This window comes from Sinocyclocheilus rhinocerous, unplaced genomic scaffold (genome assembly GCF_001515625.1).
Source record: "Sinocyclocheilus rhinocerous isolate Xijiao unplaced genomic scaffold, SAMN03320098_v1.1 scaffold1488, whole genome shotgun sequence".
Classification (NCBI taxonomy): Eukaryota; Metazoa; Chordata; class Actinopteri; order Cypriniformes; family Cyprinidae; genus Sinocyclocheilus; species Sinocyclocheilus rhinocerous.
Genome location: NW_015633542.1, coordinates 1,598,602 through 1,616,389, shown reverse-complemented (window position 1 = coordinate 1,616,389; position 17,788 = coordinate 1,598,602). Strand labels below are relative to the sequence as shown.

Sequence of the window (17,788 nt, the reverse complement as noted above, 5' to 3'; positions counted from 1 at the left end):
CCAACCGCTGGGTCAAAACAACCCAATAGCTGGGTTTGTCCCTTTTTAACGCAGCGCTGGGTTATATTTAACCCAGCATTTTTTAGAGTGGATTGCTCGGTTGCCTATAAAACTTAAAATATACATCTTTACAAATGCATTTATGTGTTTTGCTGCACAAAAACTGCATTACCAGTCAAATGTTTGGACACACCCCCTCATTCTTAATTATGACCAATTTCTTCATTTCATGAAAACTATGGAATAGCACAAATAGAAGCATAGGAATGATTTAGTGACCAAAACATTTTGCACAAATAAAAACTATCCAAATTTGAGCTTCTTCCCAACGTCATGAAGTGCATCCTGGGATGCTTTTTAACACTATAGTGAAAGACGAATGTGTGCAATGATGCTTTACCTTTACTATCTGCTCCAACACGTGCATTTTTAATTGTTTCACAATTTTACAAATTTTAGTTTTGTAAACAATTACATCCACAATTTAGGTGTAGCCAAATCTTATTTAAGCATTCAAGCATTAACCAAAAATGTGTTCTGAGAATGTTGTGCTGAGGTTCCCATTAGGTTATGAAAACGTTATTTCTGTATGTTCTCCGAAGAAAAAAAAAACTTTTTCTTGGTTATGTGAATGTTAAAAGCAAAGTTAAGGAGGAACATTGGATTAAATTTTTTGCAAACATTATGGGAACGTTACTTTTGAATTTTCTCTAAACCATCATAGACAAATGTCCAACTAAATTATTTCAGAAAAATGTTACCAAAACAATGCATAAATGAGAATAATACAATAATACAATACTTTGAATGAATGCTCTATTATCGTTACTGGAAGAATATTTGTTCATAACATTGAGAACTTTGCCAGAATGTACAATATGTCTAAAACTGTTGACTAGTCATATGAACTACAAAATATTTGCTTTTCCCTTCTCAAATACAGATCAAATACACGTAAGCAGTAATATCAGGAGTTGTTGCCCTTGAAAGTGAATTGATAGGAGGTAGCCAGTCAGACTTACCTGTCCAGGTGAAGACAGTGTTGGAGGTGCGATCAGGAAGGCCTCTGCTTGTTTCCTTTGGTTTCTGCTTGTTTCTCAAATGTGGGTCTAATTCTAGGCCTCCTACAGACTCAACAGGGAACGCGACAAGCTGGAATTGTGGAGTGCCACATTACTAACCTCAATGGCTAATACTGCTTGTGACGAGTGTGTGTGTGTGTGTGTGTGTGTGTGTGTGAGTGAGTGCACCTGATGTGGGTGTGCACAAGACTTCAAGTAAGAGTTGCTGAAGGAAAGCTTGCTTCATTGACTCCCGTCGCACTTTTATACACAGGCCATATTAAACTGTGTAAACATTGTCTCAGTGCCCCATTCCCAGCCTGAAGGCGTTTGACATGCCAGTCCGTTGTTGTGGACCGCTAACCCCCACCCTCATAGGAGGAAAGACACAGTTACCAGAGGAACTGCCTGATTAAATGTCTGACATCCATTTTTTTATCTTAAATGACAACAGTTATGAGAAATATGATAGGGCAAATATGGCAAGATGGCCTAGTTGTTTTGCAAATTTTCATTCAATTTCAGTCTGTAGTTTTTATTTTAATATTGTATGTGCAAAAGATCATATAACCAAAGGAAATTAATTATTTTCATTATAATTATAGTTTTTTAGAATTTCTTCTTTATGCAAAATATATAGAATTTTTATTTAGATTATATACGAATTTGTCAAAAATAAAAATGTCACCTCACAATAAAAAGGAAACACAGACACACACACACACACACAATAATTCTTTATGCAAAATATAATTATTTTTAATGGGGTTTCATGAAACTCACCCAATAACTCAATGATCAAAAAGGCCGTTTTTGCATTAAATAAATAAACTAAAAATAAAATCTGTTAGAAAGATGCATATGTACAGAAATACATGCCTTCTTTTATTTGTATATTTAGCTATGTGCAGATGTTATGGTACAGATATATCACTGTTCAAGGCGTTTCTCTTGGTAACAAATTATGATGCAAACACAAAGTACATTTCCAGATATTTCGGAGAGTTTGTGCGTCAATGTGCTGATGATACATCTGCAAGCACACAGCATGCCAAAATGTTTGCACAGTAAAACAGACACGCCAATGCAAACCACACGCACACACACACACTTAATACAGACTTTATTGATAATAGAAAATAAAGACGGCGAGTGAGCCAGAGAAAGACTGGATATCAGACCATCATTTTACATGCTATTCCACAGATTTCTTCAGTCTTTTTACATTGCAAAAAATGTGTCTGTGAAGAAACCTCCCAATGCAACAAGATAAAATAAACTTACACTGTAAATTTATACTGTTTTAAGGAGGTTTAGATACTTTTACTTAAAAAAAAACACACACAAAAATATGATTTCCAAATGCTGCGTAATATCATCCCTAAATATCTATAACAGTTTAACACAGGTTTAAATGTTATTTCCAGACTATAAAGAGCGACGGCTGCTAAGATAACAATTGGGAAACTTGTGGAATGTCTTGCTTCAAACAAAGGTTTACTTTGCGCTCCTTCTCTGTATTTTTGTTTGTCTAGCACATTTCCCAGAGGGGGTTCATTTGCATGGCAGTTAGAAAGACGCAGGTTTAAGATGCACTCCTTTCACCATCTTACTTTGAAACAACTTTCTCATGCACAATATAACCATTTATGGACAGAAAGGTTACTGCCAAAGGTGTCCGTTTATGATGAAGTTCAGTTGAGACATTTGTCAGAATGTGCACACCTAGAACTCACTTGATGCTGTCAATGGCTCATTGTGAAAGAGACTGTGCACATGAAAGCCAGAGTTTGAGTTGGGTTCAATCCATAATCCATCAGACTTCTCCATGATGGATGTTGAAAGCATTAGGAATAGTGCCTTTTGGGCATAAGTTTATTCATGTGTAGATGTACCCTCCTAAAAGGCTGTCAATTAGGAAGTGTTGATGAGTATAAATATTCTTTGAAACCTAAAATTAGCAAACCAAAGATGTTATGGGAAGAACAAAATGCTCTAGTGACGTTGTGCAATGTGCAAGTTAGTAAATAATTTATTTTCTAGTGAAGTGAAGAAGTGAAGAAGCTAAAAGAAAATTAAGAAAGTTCTGCTGCAAGTATAATGAAGAGTATCTGTTGTGGCATTTATTCTGGATTTTAACTTCTGTAAGACAATAAATGACATTTTGTAATGACTAAACTCTCAAAATGTGACAATGACTACAGGTGCATCTCAATAAATTAGAATGTCATGGAAAAGTTCATTTATTTCAGTAATTCAACTCAAATTGTGAAACTCGTGTATTAAATAAATTCAATGCACACAGACTGAAGTAGTTTAAGTCTTTGGTTCTTTTAATTGTGATGATTTTGGAGACCAAAAAATGCAGATGAGCTGAAGGCCACTGTCAAAGAAACCTGGGCTTCCATACCACCTCAGTGCCACAAACTGATCACCTCCATGCCATGCCGAGTTGAGGCAGTAATTAAAGCAAAAGGAACCCCCTCCAAGTATTGAGTACATGTACAGTATATGAACATACTTTCCAGAAGGCCAACATTTCACTAAAAATGTTTTTTTTATTGGTATTTTTCTTATGAAGTATTCTAATTTGTTGTGAATTGGTGGGTTTTTGTTAAATGTGAGCCAAAATCATCACAATTAAAAGAACCAAAGACTTAAACTACTTCAGTCTGTGTGCATTGAATTTATTTAATACACGAGTTTCACAATTTGAGTTGAATTACTGAAATAAATGAACTTTTCCACAACATTCTAATTTATTGAGATGCACCTGTATACGATTAAAATGTGAGGATGACAAATATGTTTTATATATTATATACTGATAAACATCAGGGTAAGACTTGACTGTGAACTTTAACAGGTACCAGGCTAGTTTTCTCTTAATTAATTTCCTTCCTTGATTTTCCTGGATTTACATTGATTTCAGGATAAAACATTAATGTAAACACAAAAAATATATATAGGTATGATTAAACAATTTCCTAGTTTTTAATGTGCTTGATCATCCTCGCCCTCATCAGAGCATTCAGTTAGTTAAAAATGGCAAGAAACTTTATGATTATTAAACATTGTGCAGATGTTATCACTAGCATACAAGGCACTTTTGCATGTGTTTGTTGTAACTACGCAAATCATAATAGTGGATTGAAAAAACAATTACATTAGCCTGCCCAATTAAAATAGCAGATAATTATAAAATGTTACCTCTAGTTAGAGGGATAAACGAAACTAAAACGTGTTGCTCCAGATACTTAAGTGAGTCATGCACAATAGGATCACCTGAGGTGAGGAGGCACAATCTGACTGGAAGTGATTAGCCTAAATGTAGAAACTTGAGAAGATGCGCTGTTTTAGTATAATAAGTTGCAGTATAGCGAAATAAACTGAAAAGTTAGATAGCCTATGTCAGAACCATAGACTGTATAAAAACAGGTCAGAACGCGTAGGCCTATCACTTGGCGCCAAACAGTTCGTCAATCTCTAATCTCTATCGGACATTTTATCGCAAAACATAAATAGGTCATATTAGTCATTATTTATTACTTTATTCTAGATGTACACAAGTTCATAAACCAGTTAAACTTGTAAGGTAAAACTAGTTTGTAAAATTATGCTAGGATTTTCAAAACAAACTGTAGAGTCTTTTAAAACTATCTTGCGTTAAAACACGATGTGTTGTATGTGATATACCTATGTAGCCTATATGTAAAATTAACAAAAATAAGAAATTATGTAAATAATTATGTTTTTGTCAATCTTCTAAGCCTAAGGGCTCAGCATGTTGTTGCTAAGATGGTTATCGAACACGATAGCTCACGATAGTTGGCGCCAGGATAGAGAATCGAATAGCATTTAGAACTAAAACTGTTAGACGCCATATTGGAATTCAACGCAAGCGAAAACAAGACACGTCACACAGTCTTTACAATGTACTGTATAAATATCCTAGATTAGGACATTTTCACAATTTGCACTTTTCAAATCTGTTTTATGGAGTTTTTGTCTACTTTTTTTTCAGTCATTTCAGAAAGCCAGTTGACTGACATTCATCAGCTGACCAATCACCTGACTATGGTCTATACAGGTAAAGTGGGACACTTAAGCATTGACCTACCGCATTGATGATGGGTATTGTTCATCATTCTAGTATGTAGTTCATGCTAAACTAGTATGGAATGATTTTAAAAACAGCACCAATCATAGAGGTTCCAGTTTTACCTGTATTTATCGTACCTATAGGTACTATAGATAAGTCATCTTAAAATGTAGGTAAGCTAGACCTGCATTCAGGCAGCCCATGGCAAAGTCTCTGCAGTCAGTTAGAAATGGTCACAGTCCAGTGCTGATATCAGTGTAATCAAACTGTTATTGCACACATACACCATTTTAAATTGCTTGACGAAACCCAAACCACCATGTAAACAACTAAACTGACCATCATATTACCGTAATAGTCACCTGGCTTGTATGATTTATCAGCGTGTTCTGCATTACTCTACGCTACACAGCATATCAGCTCTTAGGAATAAGATATTTGCCCTTTGAAACTGCCTGACAGGTTTACTTACCATACCAACAAACTATTACACCCAACTGTGTAAATACCAAGTCTAAGTTTGTGTGTTTACCTCTCACACATTATGAAAATGCACAGTCTTGGATGGTATATACCCTGCAGTGTTAAAGTAAGTTGTTCTGGTGAAATACACTAATGACAATGCCCTGCAGTCTGTAGTCTGAAACTTCCTTGTTTGCAGTTGTCGCCTTGGTACATGAGGTTTTAGTGACACCAGGAAAAATCGGACATAGGGAGTTAGGGAAATGGCATAAAAACTATTCAAACTTTTCCACACCAGGAAACATTTGCTGATAGTTAAACAAAATGCTCAAGGCTCATTTGACTTAAAGCAGTGTTTTTATACCCCATTAACATCAGCTCAATACCACAGAATCTGCCTGCCGCTTCAAACTCCCACAGCCCACACAAGTGCTTGTGAGTTTTGGGGAAGAGCAGCTGTCAAACCAAGAGGAAATACTTTGCATTTGTTTAAGGTCCTTCTATGATCTTACATGTTTGTCAGGTGGGTAATATGTTATTGCCAAGGCAAAGTTGCACAAGACCTGAGATGTGAGCAAATATTTGCCTAGATATGGTCTCCTCAGCACAGATCAACACATCCCATCTATGTGTAATTAGTTTAAACAAGGTTATATTCTTCTTGAAGGGCCATAGAACATCAGGGTTGTGCTGGAATTCAGTTTATGATGAGAAATAGACATCGTTAAAGTATACTCTTCACTAGTGAAATTCAGTTGCATTCATTTGGTATTACTGGAGAATATTGAAATGAGTTAAAATCAGTTAAAGATGTCAGAACCTCACTGTTTATCATATAAAAATATATCAAAATATCGCAAGTGGTTATTTTAAATATCACATTTTAATCAAAACGCTTCACAAAATAAGTTTGATGGATTTTACGGTATTGTGACTCAGTGGTTATAAAAGTATGTCCATAGTTAATGTGATGAACAACACCTGTGGTTTCTCTACTAGGACACCTGGGTGAACCTGAGGAGAACTGACTTCATATTTCCACTAAAAATCACCAGAATTCAAGTTGATTAAAAGACACTGAGACCCCAAACATGATGAAGAAAAGTGAAGCTAGTTGAAGAGACAAAGATCCTGCATTTGAGCACAGGTAATGACATTCAGACTTTTGGGGCCAGAACTTGTTAAAGGGTTAGTTCACCCAAAAATGAAAATTCTGTCATTAATTACTCACCCTCGTGTTGTTCGAAACCCGTAAGACCTTTGTTCATCTTCGGAACACAATTTAAGATATTTTTGATGAAATCTGAGGGCTCTCTGACCCTCCCATAGACAGCAAGGTAACTACCACGTTCAAGGTCCAGAAAAGTACCAAGATGATCGACAAAGTAGTCCGTGTGACATCAGTGGTTCAACTCTAAAGTTACAAAGCTACGAGAATACTTTTTTGAGCAAAGAAAACAAAAGTAACGACTTTATTCCACATTTTCGTCTGTACTGCGTCACTTGTGGACGCGCGCTAACGACAGTATCATGACGCGAGCGTGTGGCGGCGCTGACCCAGATCCGGCGTAATTACGTCATCACGCCGGATCTGGGTCAGCGCCGGCGCCGCCACATGTCATGATACTGTCGTGAGCGCGGCAGTGAGGGTCAGAGAGCCCTCAGATTTAATCAAAAATATCTTAAATTGTGTTCCGAAGATGAACGAAGGTCTTACGGGTTTGGAACAACACAACACATTTTGATTTGGGAGGACAACTGGAGACACTGGAAGAAGCATTATTACAGGCTATTTTGGGCAGAAGTGAGAGTTTAAAGTTAAAATGCCTTAATGATGAATTTGATTCTTACAAACATGCAGATGAATCAATCACACTTCTCACATGCATAAGCAACACAAAAAAAATAACAGAGTGTAATTATAAATCGGAAGGAGGCTGTGAAGTGTGCAGCGCTAGGGGTGAGGACATTCACTAAGAACAGCTCAAAGGAAGACTTGACTGATGAAGCGATGGCATCATCCAATGAGCTGTTTATGGGCCGAGCACTAGGCGAAATGTCAGTTTACTTCTGTCCTAACGGCAACATAAAACGGCGACCAGTTTCAGAACATTAACTTCTTTTATGCTTCAACTGTGAGTGCAACTTTTTGGAATATGGAAGGGACAGTCCCTTAAAACACTGCATAGATCATTTGCAGTGTAAAACTCAAGCCACAGCATTTCTAAAACACTGGACGCAATGTTGGTATCGTTAATGGCGAAATTTTCCAGGTGCATAGAACTGGGGGGAAACGGACAACAATTGCCTGACGTGTTAAATTTAACAAGACATGCTGACTCTAATCTCTATTGCCTTGACATAAAGGTCAATTTGGGCTCCTTGATTTGCATACTGCTTGAGGATAGCAGCTAATTAGTTTAAACGCTTTCATCTTCATGACCTAACGTTTATCAGACCAATAGAGAAAAACATTATAGGAGACTTGTTAATGTTTTGTTTATGTGTTTTAAATTGCCTAACCATTGCAGCAAAACAGAAAATGGTGAGTAAAACAGCCTTTCATATATATTTAGCAAGATATAAACATTCAAGCGGCCTTCCATCATACCAAACACAGAGGCACGATTTAAACCAAATAAATTCCACAAAACTCCTTTATGCATTAAAATATTATTTGGAGCGTTCCAGCTTGAAATCTGCCATTTCAACATTTAGCAACAACTCAAGAATACAAATTAAAAAGGATATTTTTGGTTAAATGCAAATGCTACCACAGAAAATAACTGGTATCTTATTAAGATAAAATAAAAAAAGTGTGTAGGGAAATGCCCTTACAATGGAAGTAGTGCACGTGCCACAGACTTCAATTGTAGGCACATACATGTCGATGCATTTTCGGGTAGAGAGGTACGAATCCTAATTATTTTCTGTCACAGATGACTAGGGTTGCAAAAAGGTGGAACATTTCCAATAAATTTCAGAAATATTCCAGAAATTTTGGAAACTTTCCAGGATTTTTGGGAATATTCCAGGGATTTTTGGAAAGTTTCCAGAAATTTACCGGAAATGTTCCACCCCTTTGCAACCCTACAGATGACATCCACTTGCATTTAACCCAAAATATTCCTTTAAAATGAACTCGTTCTCATACTTTCCCCTCATTAAAACACCTCAGCTCATTTAAAACAGCTTAATACCATCGTAGGTCTAGGTGAATGACAAAAATGTATGATTGGGAAAATCTATCAGTGACGTGCTTGTGAACTTTTAGGTCAGTAAACAAGGGAACCAAAGCCACATCTGCTTGCTATCATCTCTGATGGATCGAGTCATTACAAGTGGAAACCAACATCAGCACTCTGGAACTCCAGAACAACAATGTAAACAAATATGATAACAGCAACAAGATCTCTGACGACAGCTATGACTTGACCTGTGGTGGCAGGACAGATGTATACTTCAATATAATGAGACGTAATGTGCTCATTTACGCTGTACAGGTTGCTGGGCTTTTTTGTTGTTGTTGTTTTTTTAACTGAATCCAGAGAACAGTTTGTGGCTGGCAAAGGACCATATGAAAGCAATTACACAATTTAACCTCCAAGTAGGCACATTGACCTTTTTTCTCCAAACTGTTCAGTTTATAAAGAACATTGATGAAAAATAATAAAACTACTTGACAGGCATTAATTCTTTGTTGATGGCTTTTGTGCACGGCTGAAACACTCAGTTGCACACATATTGAGGTGACTCCCACAAAACCTGTCAAGAACAAACCCCAGTCATATTGCACCGCAAAACCAAAAGGAAGAAATTAAAAATTATACATTGCTTAAAGAAAAGTAAGCCAGTTTTTAAGACTAAGACTTCCTTCGTTGTGACCTTTTCATAGTAATTAATCATTTGATGCAATGCAAAAATATATTTAATTTGTAAAATATTTTTTTGCCATACGTTAATTGGTTGCATTTAAATTAGGCTTATAAAAAATTAGTGCAATTTTCAAATTTTATACAAAAATGTAAACTAAATGTGAGAACAATTGGAATAACCAAAAAAAAAAAAAAAAAAATTTAAATAAAACAAAAAAAATAATCTAAAAAATAAAATGCCCAGTTTTATTACAGTAATGGAAATCTTGGGGGGAAATGTGCTTAATTGTCATGAGGCAAAATCCTAAAAACATGCTATATTTTCTTTACGCAAAATATTAATTTCTTATGCTTTCCTATTGATTTTGGTGTGAAATATGACTCAGACATGTTCTCGTAAGATTCATTCATTCATCTGCCTGTCTTGCCTCTCTTTCTCTTGTGCATTCGAGCACTCACTCACGCATCTGAATTTACTGCTGTAATGTGACAATACGGATCAAAAAACGGTGTATTTTTCATTATATCTCTTTAGAATTTCTAGCACTCATCTAAATCTAGCATTCACACATGCGTAACTCAGGTGTTGGTTCAATATTGATTTGGAGCCAAACAGATTTGTCCACACATTTATGTGATGTTGTGATGCGTCGGGGGAGAGGGAGGGTCACCAAGTCTTTAGAGTAAATCTCTTCCTCCTCTCACTGAACCCTAGAAAAGGGCAAAAGCAGCAGCTCCGATGAGCTACTGAGTGGTTTCTGTATCTTAAGACTGTCCGAACGGGAAGGGTCCATTAATGCCCTGGGAAGAAACAGAAACAATGAGATAAAACTCTTATGTCAAAGGCCATTTGTAAATACATTTGCTGAAGAAAACGGAAATGGTGCTTGACCGTTCAAAACTTTTCTTAAGTGATTGCTTGCACCCTTAATAAAAAGATCTCCAAGTCTCTGTCTCAAGTCCCTCCTTCAGTGTAAGTCTATGTGATTAATATTATTATTGTCACATAGATTAATTCTGAGGGTTAGTTCAAATATGATGAGCAATGAATGAGTAACAACAGTATCAACACCCAATTTTACACAGATATTTGGCCTGCAGGTTGTTGTTAAAGAAAATATTCTCTAACTTTACGTTACACTGGGAACATATTTAGGCTATGGGTTTACTGTTAGTCATCTGAGATTTCAACAGTGACCGCTTTAACTGGTTAATAAACATTTCTGCATCAGCTCACATGCTTGCATGGAACTCCATCTTGTGGCCGAGAGGCAAAGTTTAACCCCATTAAGGGCATATTAAACAGCCTCTAGATTGACATTCACAGATGCAAACCCTGGCGTTAACATGAACACATCAAAGCCAAATTCAGAAGGACAAACTTCTACATGGGACTGGGAGATAAAATGCCTTTCATTATTTTTCAGCCTTTTGACATATACATCTCAATATGAATTTATGAAATAGTTTAAAGGGTGTTTTTGTAAATCAGAAAACAAACCAAACAGCCAATATGTAGATGAGTTTGTTTCTTTATCGGAATAGATTTTTAAAAATTTAGCGTTTCATCACTTCCTCACCAGTGGATCCTCTGCAGTGAATGGCTGAAGCGTTATGGACTCGTATTTGGCCAGAGGCAATGGTTTAAAGTTCAAACACCTTAATGATGGATTTGTTTCTTATAAACACACAGCTTTTGACTTTACAAGATGTTAACTGATGGACTGGAGTGGTGTGGATTACTGTGATGTTTTTCTCAGCTGTTTGGACTCTCATTCTGACGGCACCCATTCACTGCAGTGGATCCATTGGTGAGCAAGTGATGTAATGCTACGTTTCTCCAAATCTGTTCCTATAAACAAACAAACTCATCTACATTTTGGATCGCCTGAGGATGAGTAAATAATCAGCAAATTTTGTATGATCTATTCCTTTAACTATTTTGATGCATGAAAAATATAATGCGTAATAACAATTTCTAAGTTATAATATTATAGTGCTAAATCAACCACACAGGTCACAAGTCAGCAATAATGTCAGCAGAGAGCCAATCAGCCCTTTTTGTCTATCTGCATGGAAATTCAGTACAGGTTTTTCCAGTATTCCATGGAAAACATACGAGAAAATGCTGTTGGTTGGGTTCAGGAACTATAACTCTATTTCAATAAATCAATTCTTAAGAATTGTTTTTGCATAATCACTCAAAAATGTTGTGGGATTCATCACTTAATCATATAATAAAATGAATATTGCTATTTATTACCATGTACTGTTATATTGGTGCATATAAAAGAAAACTAAAACAGTAAAATCAAGACACCAAATAATGTTCTTTTTAGCAGCATCATATGACCCCTTTAAATGTTGCATATGCTTAAAGACATTGGCTGTCGAGTTAAAATAATGTCAAATAATAAACGAAAACACCACAAAATCACCCTTTATAAGATATTTTAGAGCAGATATATATACAGAATCGAGATATTTATTGAATCATCAAAAGGCTGAAACTGTTTTAGCTGTATCTCCCAGCCCCAGCTGTGCGGAACGAGGAAAGGTGTAACCAAACACGGTGAATCATCAGAATGTGCATTTCTTTGGTTAAACGTCACAAAACAGGGCAGAGAAAAAAAAAGGTGACACGCAGTTGTTACATGACCTTCTGTGCTAACAGATCATACGGCAGTCAGTACATTGAGAAGTTTCCAGTGAAGACTTTTGGCATGAAAGGAAGATTTTGAGAGAGTGTTGAAAAGACCTGCTGAGTGTTTCATCTTGGTTTTCTGAACCCATCTTGGCCTAACCTCTTCACTTACCTTTGGAAAAAGCCGCTTAATCATGAACATTTGTGTTAGGATCACAGAACTGGACTTGTCATCTTATGGCGCCTTTCCACTGCATGGTACGGCACGGTACGGCTCGGTACGGTTCACTTTAAAAATTTAATCAAATGAAAATGTAACAATTACAACAAAACATTGCGTTTTTATTTTTGGTCAAATAGGATGCTGCACAACAGAGCTGTATGAAGTAAAACATGGATGAAAAAATATTTTGCTTGTATGGTATTCGTAAAAATAATAATATTATTATTATTAGTAATTTGAGAAGTACATTTAGTATACAATATAGGGATGCGCCGATCCGATATTCATATCGGGTATCGGCTCCGATAGTACCATTTTTCTCGGCTCGGGTATCGGTCAGAGAGAGCCGATCCAAATCCGAGATTTTATTTTATTTTTTTTCCCCGATTGTGCGAATTATTCTGTGTTACTTCTGAAGCCATACGATAGCTTAATGTGAGCTACATATGAATATTTAAGTCCTTACATTAAAGTTCACCCAAACTCTTTTCTCCACTGTGGCTGTCAGTCATTCGTTCCCTTTAAACCCTGGGCGCATTCGGTTACGACAGTCAGCTCGGTAAAGCTCTCTCCAAGATCATTCTGTGTTCCCATTATACTTGATTTGTAAAAAAAAAAAGTTTTTTTAGGAGTCGTGGTAGTAGAGGCGGCGCAACTATAACGACATGTGAATAATCCCGCCCACTCTAAAGCGGTACTGAACTGCAGTGGAAACGCAAACCGTGCCGAGCCGAACCGTGCCGTGCCGTGCCGTACTGAGCCGTGCCGAGCCGAGTCGTACCACGCAGTGGAAAAGCGCCATTAGTGAAGAGTAGTCATAATCGTTCATTATTCTAACATACTACTTACACCTACCGCTGGGTGATACTGAATATTCTAAATATATGTGTGACGATTTTGTTACAGATATACACTGCCATTCAAAAGTTAGGGGTCAGTAAGATTTTTTGTTTTTGTTTTTAAAAAGTCTCGGTAACACTTTAATATGGTTCATTAGTTAACATTAGTTACTATCATGCTAATCTTCTTTCAACTCAATGAAATTCTCCAAACAGCATACATACCTGGCTGTAAGTCACTACTGAAAAGTTGTTTTGGAGACCATTTGGTGTAATATTTACAGAGCTGTGATTGAGTCCATTTTGATCTTGCTGAATGGAGTCCAGAGGGGCCTCCCAGTGGCCCCCGGGGTCTTTTAGATTATCCTCATTGGTGTCCTGCTTGTTCTTCTGTGGTGAGGCGAAAGGGTTGAAGTCTCCCTCCAGACTGCGGTGTGGCTGCGTGTTGAACTCTGTCTCGAAGGAGGATAACTGCTGTGTGACGCCCAGCAGGCCGCCCTCCTCCACACTCAAGATCACCCAGATCACATCTGCACAACAAGGGGAATGAGGTGAGCCTTATGTCCTCCATTCACCAAAGTTGGTTGTAGTACTCAGAACATGCAGAACTAATGCTCTAAATGGCATACTACTATACTAACTGTACTATTTTTAGTATGCAGAAAGAAAATTATATGTGGTTGGATCAACTTGAGGGTGAGTAAATGACCACAGTTTTCATTTCCGAGTGAACTATTGCTTTAAAATGTTTGTCATTGCATAACGTTTTGCATATTAATCTTTTTTGAACTAATAGTTTAAAAAAAATGAAAATCTGCTTAATTTTTACTCACCTTTTCATCGGACCAGAGTTGCAGAAATGTAGCATTGCATCACTTGCTCACCAATGGATCCTCTGCAGTGAATGGGTGCCGTCAGAATGAGAGTTCAAACAGCTGATAAAAACATCACAATAATCCACAGTCCATCACTTAATGCTGTGTGAGATGAAAATCTGCATCTTTGTAAGAAACAAATCCATCATTATGGTGTTTTAACTTTAAACCATTGCTTCTGGATAAATCTCTGATAATCCATAATAACACTTCCTCCAGTGAAAAAGTTCATCCCCTGTTGTCTCCTCAAATCAAAATACACAGACGTATTTGTTTAGAACAGTTTTGGACTGTTTTCGCTTGTAAACGGTGCTTGATCTGTGCATATTTCTCTCCTGATTCAGACGAGACAACTTTTTCACTGGAGAAAGCAACTTTATGGATTATTTTGGCCAGAAGTGACAGTTTAAAAACAGTCAAAGTAAACAATTTTTAAAAAAGTTGAAGTTATGGATTTGTTTATTACAAACACGCAACTTTTCACTTCACAAGACGTTAATTGATGGACTGGAGTGGTGTGGATTACTTGTGGATTATTGTGATGTTTTTATCAGCTGTTTGGACTCTCATTCTGACGGCACCCATTCACTGCAGAGCATCCATTGCCGAGCGAGTGATGTAATGCTACATTTCTTCAAATCTGCTGTGATGAAGAAAAAAAACTCATCTACATCTTGGATGACCTGAGGGTAAGTACATTTTCAGCTATTTTTTCTTTCATTCCTTTTAAATAGTTGTTTCATAGCCTAATATCTTGAAAACATTGACTGTTACTTTATCGTTTGCATCTCACCTCCGTAGAAGAGTCCAGTGGCAGTGCACATTCTCCACTGGCCCTGGTACATGCCAGGAACAGCTGGACTGCGCATCTGCACGCTCACGTCTGAGATCTCCTGTGGGTCCAGGGACCGCACCATCACCATGTTCACATGGCCAAACTGATCCCCGCCAACATACTTCAGACACACACCCGGGGGCCATGACTCTGTACCTGCAACGAAGACAGGAACAACATTAAAGTTTGACAAAACAAAGGATTTAACGTGATGTGGCTAGATCATCAATCCTTAAAAGAAGCAAAACTATTATTGATATTCTGATATCAGTTAATTTTAGGAAATATAATAGTCTATAATGCGGAAATTGAAACTATCAAATTAACAAACATGAACATGAAACAAGTATGAAATAAAAGTAAAGACTGCTAATAATAAATAAATCTAAGTTAAACTAGGTTTATTACAGTTCAAAATGACTACTGAATACATAAATAATAAGACAAAACATTTAAGTCATCCCAAGAGATTCCACAATGGAGTCGTCTTAATGCTGTTTCTGAATTACAATCTGTTAGAGCATCAGCCTCTTCATATTTACAACCAGAGTGAGGAAACACTCACCTGTGTTCTGTATCCTCCATGTCTTTGTGAACTGTGTGTCAGGAGGAACAGACTCCCCCTCTCCAATCGTCACATCTTCCACAAAAGACATTGACGGCGTGTTGATGTACGGACTCTCAAAGTCATAATACGCACCAATAGCTGCTTGCAGGTTCCTGATAAGACACGAATACAGGCAGATCAACATTGGAGATTCAGGGACAATGTAATTGCCAAGAGCAAAACAACATGCCCAAATTAAATGTATGAAAAGCAGATTAATCATCAGCCAATAGTGCCAACAAACATGTAACTTACATTTATGCATTTAGCAAACTTTATCCAGTGACTTACAATAGAGGAACATAAGCAATTCATCACAGAGCCAACAAGATTCATGATGTACAATAGAAGGTTTATTATAAAGCTGAACTTGGAAGAAGCATGGCATACAGCTCGTGTCAATCCCAACATCTTAAAAGTACCACAATGCATCACAATACCACTTATATACTCCCTTTTTTGACATATATACCCTATAAATGGTTCATATCATGTCCATAAATAAATAGACAATATTAATAACTCACACACACACACATACACACAATAAAAACAGTACATTTCAAATGGTTTAGAGTTCCACCATTCCATTTTTGATTTAAAATATTTGAAGTTAACACATACAAAAACATGGATTGAAATATATTTAGCAAATAAACAGTCCAGAAATTAAAGTCATGTTCAAAACAAAAGAAGGGTGGGACAAACTTGTGTTGGACTGTGTGTAAGACCTCAGATGAAAGTACACTCGTGCATTACGTAACTCTTAAAGAAAACTTTACACCAGTCCTCACGTCAAACACCAAATTTACAACAACAACGTATGGACACTTAGTGTGCTGCTTATTACAAACAAAAACTTAGGCAAAATTGTATTTTTGAAGGGTCGTGACTAAACAACATTGGACAATGTCTGTGTCTCAAAACATTTGCGAGCCCCTACCTAGACAGCATTTTGAATGCACGATCCTAGTCAGCAGCATTTCAAGTCAGAAAACCCCCAAAATGCTGCTTAGATAGGGAACGTAAAAGGTTTTGAAACACAGCCACTACTGTAGCGAGTCACTAGCACAAACAAGCTAACGTTACATGTTTGAATGACAACTGACATAAATAAGACAAACCGAGTTGTTTAAGAACATGTTTTAGAAAATGTATTTTTAAGAGCTTGAATGTCTAAAATATCACTACTGTAGGTCATATGAGCCGAAACGTTACAGTTACCATCTTTGTAAACAGTCAAGTAGCCATTAGCTTGTTGTGTTTTTCGCTTCAGATCCATTTAAACTCCACTGGGCTCATGACAGCTGTCCTAGCGATGCAATTTTTGACTTGCAACATATTTTAAAGCAAGAAATCGCAGTGGTCAACTCTTTATGTTTAGTTCAGCAGTAGGCCGCGGCCGAGTCCCCGGACTCACCAGTTGGTCATGTCCAGGAAGAAGGCGCAGCCCGCCGGGTTGAGCTGAAAGCCCAGCAGCCTCTGGAACTCCGAGATGAGGACATCTTTATCCGTGGTGCCCATGCAGCTGAATTTTTGCATGAGCTCCGGATCCAGGTCTATGTCCATGCCCTCCATGAGCATGCGGCTGTCCCGGGGATAAGTTTTAATTGAGTCCGAGGCCTTCTCCAGTCATAACAAGCGACCCGATAACAAGCTCAGTACGCATGGCTGCGGGCGGGGCGGGGCGGGGCGTCACGCGCGACGTAACAATGGTGCGGGGAACGTCAGCTGTTGCTATTCGACTGTGTCTGCGGCGTGTCGTAATCCGGAGCATTCATACAAACCAGTAGGCCCAATGATACTGTAGTGCCATAGTAGCATATAAGGTGGTACTTTGACACATATACAGTGTTGGGAAGGTTACTTTGAAAATGTAATAGGTTACAGATTACAAGTTACCATACTTAAAAATAAGTATTGATTGTAACTTTTCAATTATTTTATTAAAGTAATGTAACTGATTACATTTGATTACTTTTTGATTACTTTTCTAAATTTCTAATGTTTTCAACTGTTTATCATTTTCAAACATGTAAACCAGGCAGGGTTAACCTTACAGTAGTATTCAACGGATTACTGTCAGACTTTCAAAATCCTTCATCGCTTGAATTAAGATTATATTTCAATTTTAAAGTAGACACTGGATGCAAAATTCACTTTTACATGGTGTTTGCATATAAATGTATCTTAGCAGTGTGTGGACACAACCACCCTACAATGATAAAAATCCATTCACTCCTTTTTTTAATCCCCCAAAATCCT

At 37.2% G+C, this 17,788-nt stretch overlaps 2 protein-coding genes across 2 annotated transcripts in view; both read right to left on the bottom strand.

Moving 5' to 3' along the window:
• Positions 1 to 1,241, bottom strand: part of LOC107744410 (SAM pointed domain-containing Ets transcription factor-like) — a 17,326-nt gene extending 16,085 nt beyond the window's left edge. Inside the window, exon 1 of the mRNA XM_016558040.1 lies at positions 1,023 to 1,241. The gene's annotated coding sequence lies outside the window, so the exon portion shown is untranslated. The remainder of the gene's footprint in view (positions 1 to 1,022) is intronic.
• Positions 1,242 to 10,014: 8,773 nt separating this feature from the next.
• Positions 10,015 to 17,199, bottom strand: LOC107744375 (uncharacterized protein C6orf106 homolog). The gene is made up of 5 exons (XM_016557992.1): positions 16,944 to 17,199; positions 15,482 to 15,636; positions 14,875 to 15,072; positions 13,432 to 13,736; positions 10,015 to 10,301 (listed from the first exon to the last, which is right to left on the bottom strand). The coding sequence occupies exons 1-5, from the start codon at positions 17,105 to 17,107 to the stop codon at positions 10,266 to 10,268; spliced, it is 858 nt and encodes a 285-aa protein (XP_016413478.1). The 5' UTR covers positions 17,108 to 17,199; the 3' UTR covers positions 10,015 to 10,265.
• Positions 17,200 to 17,788: the final 589 nt, after the last annotated feature.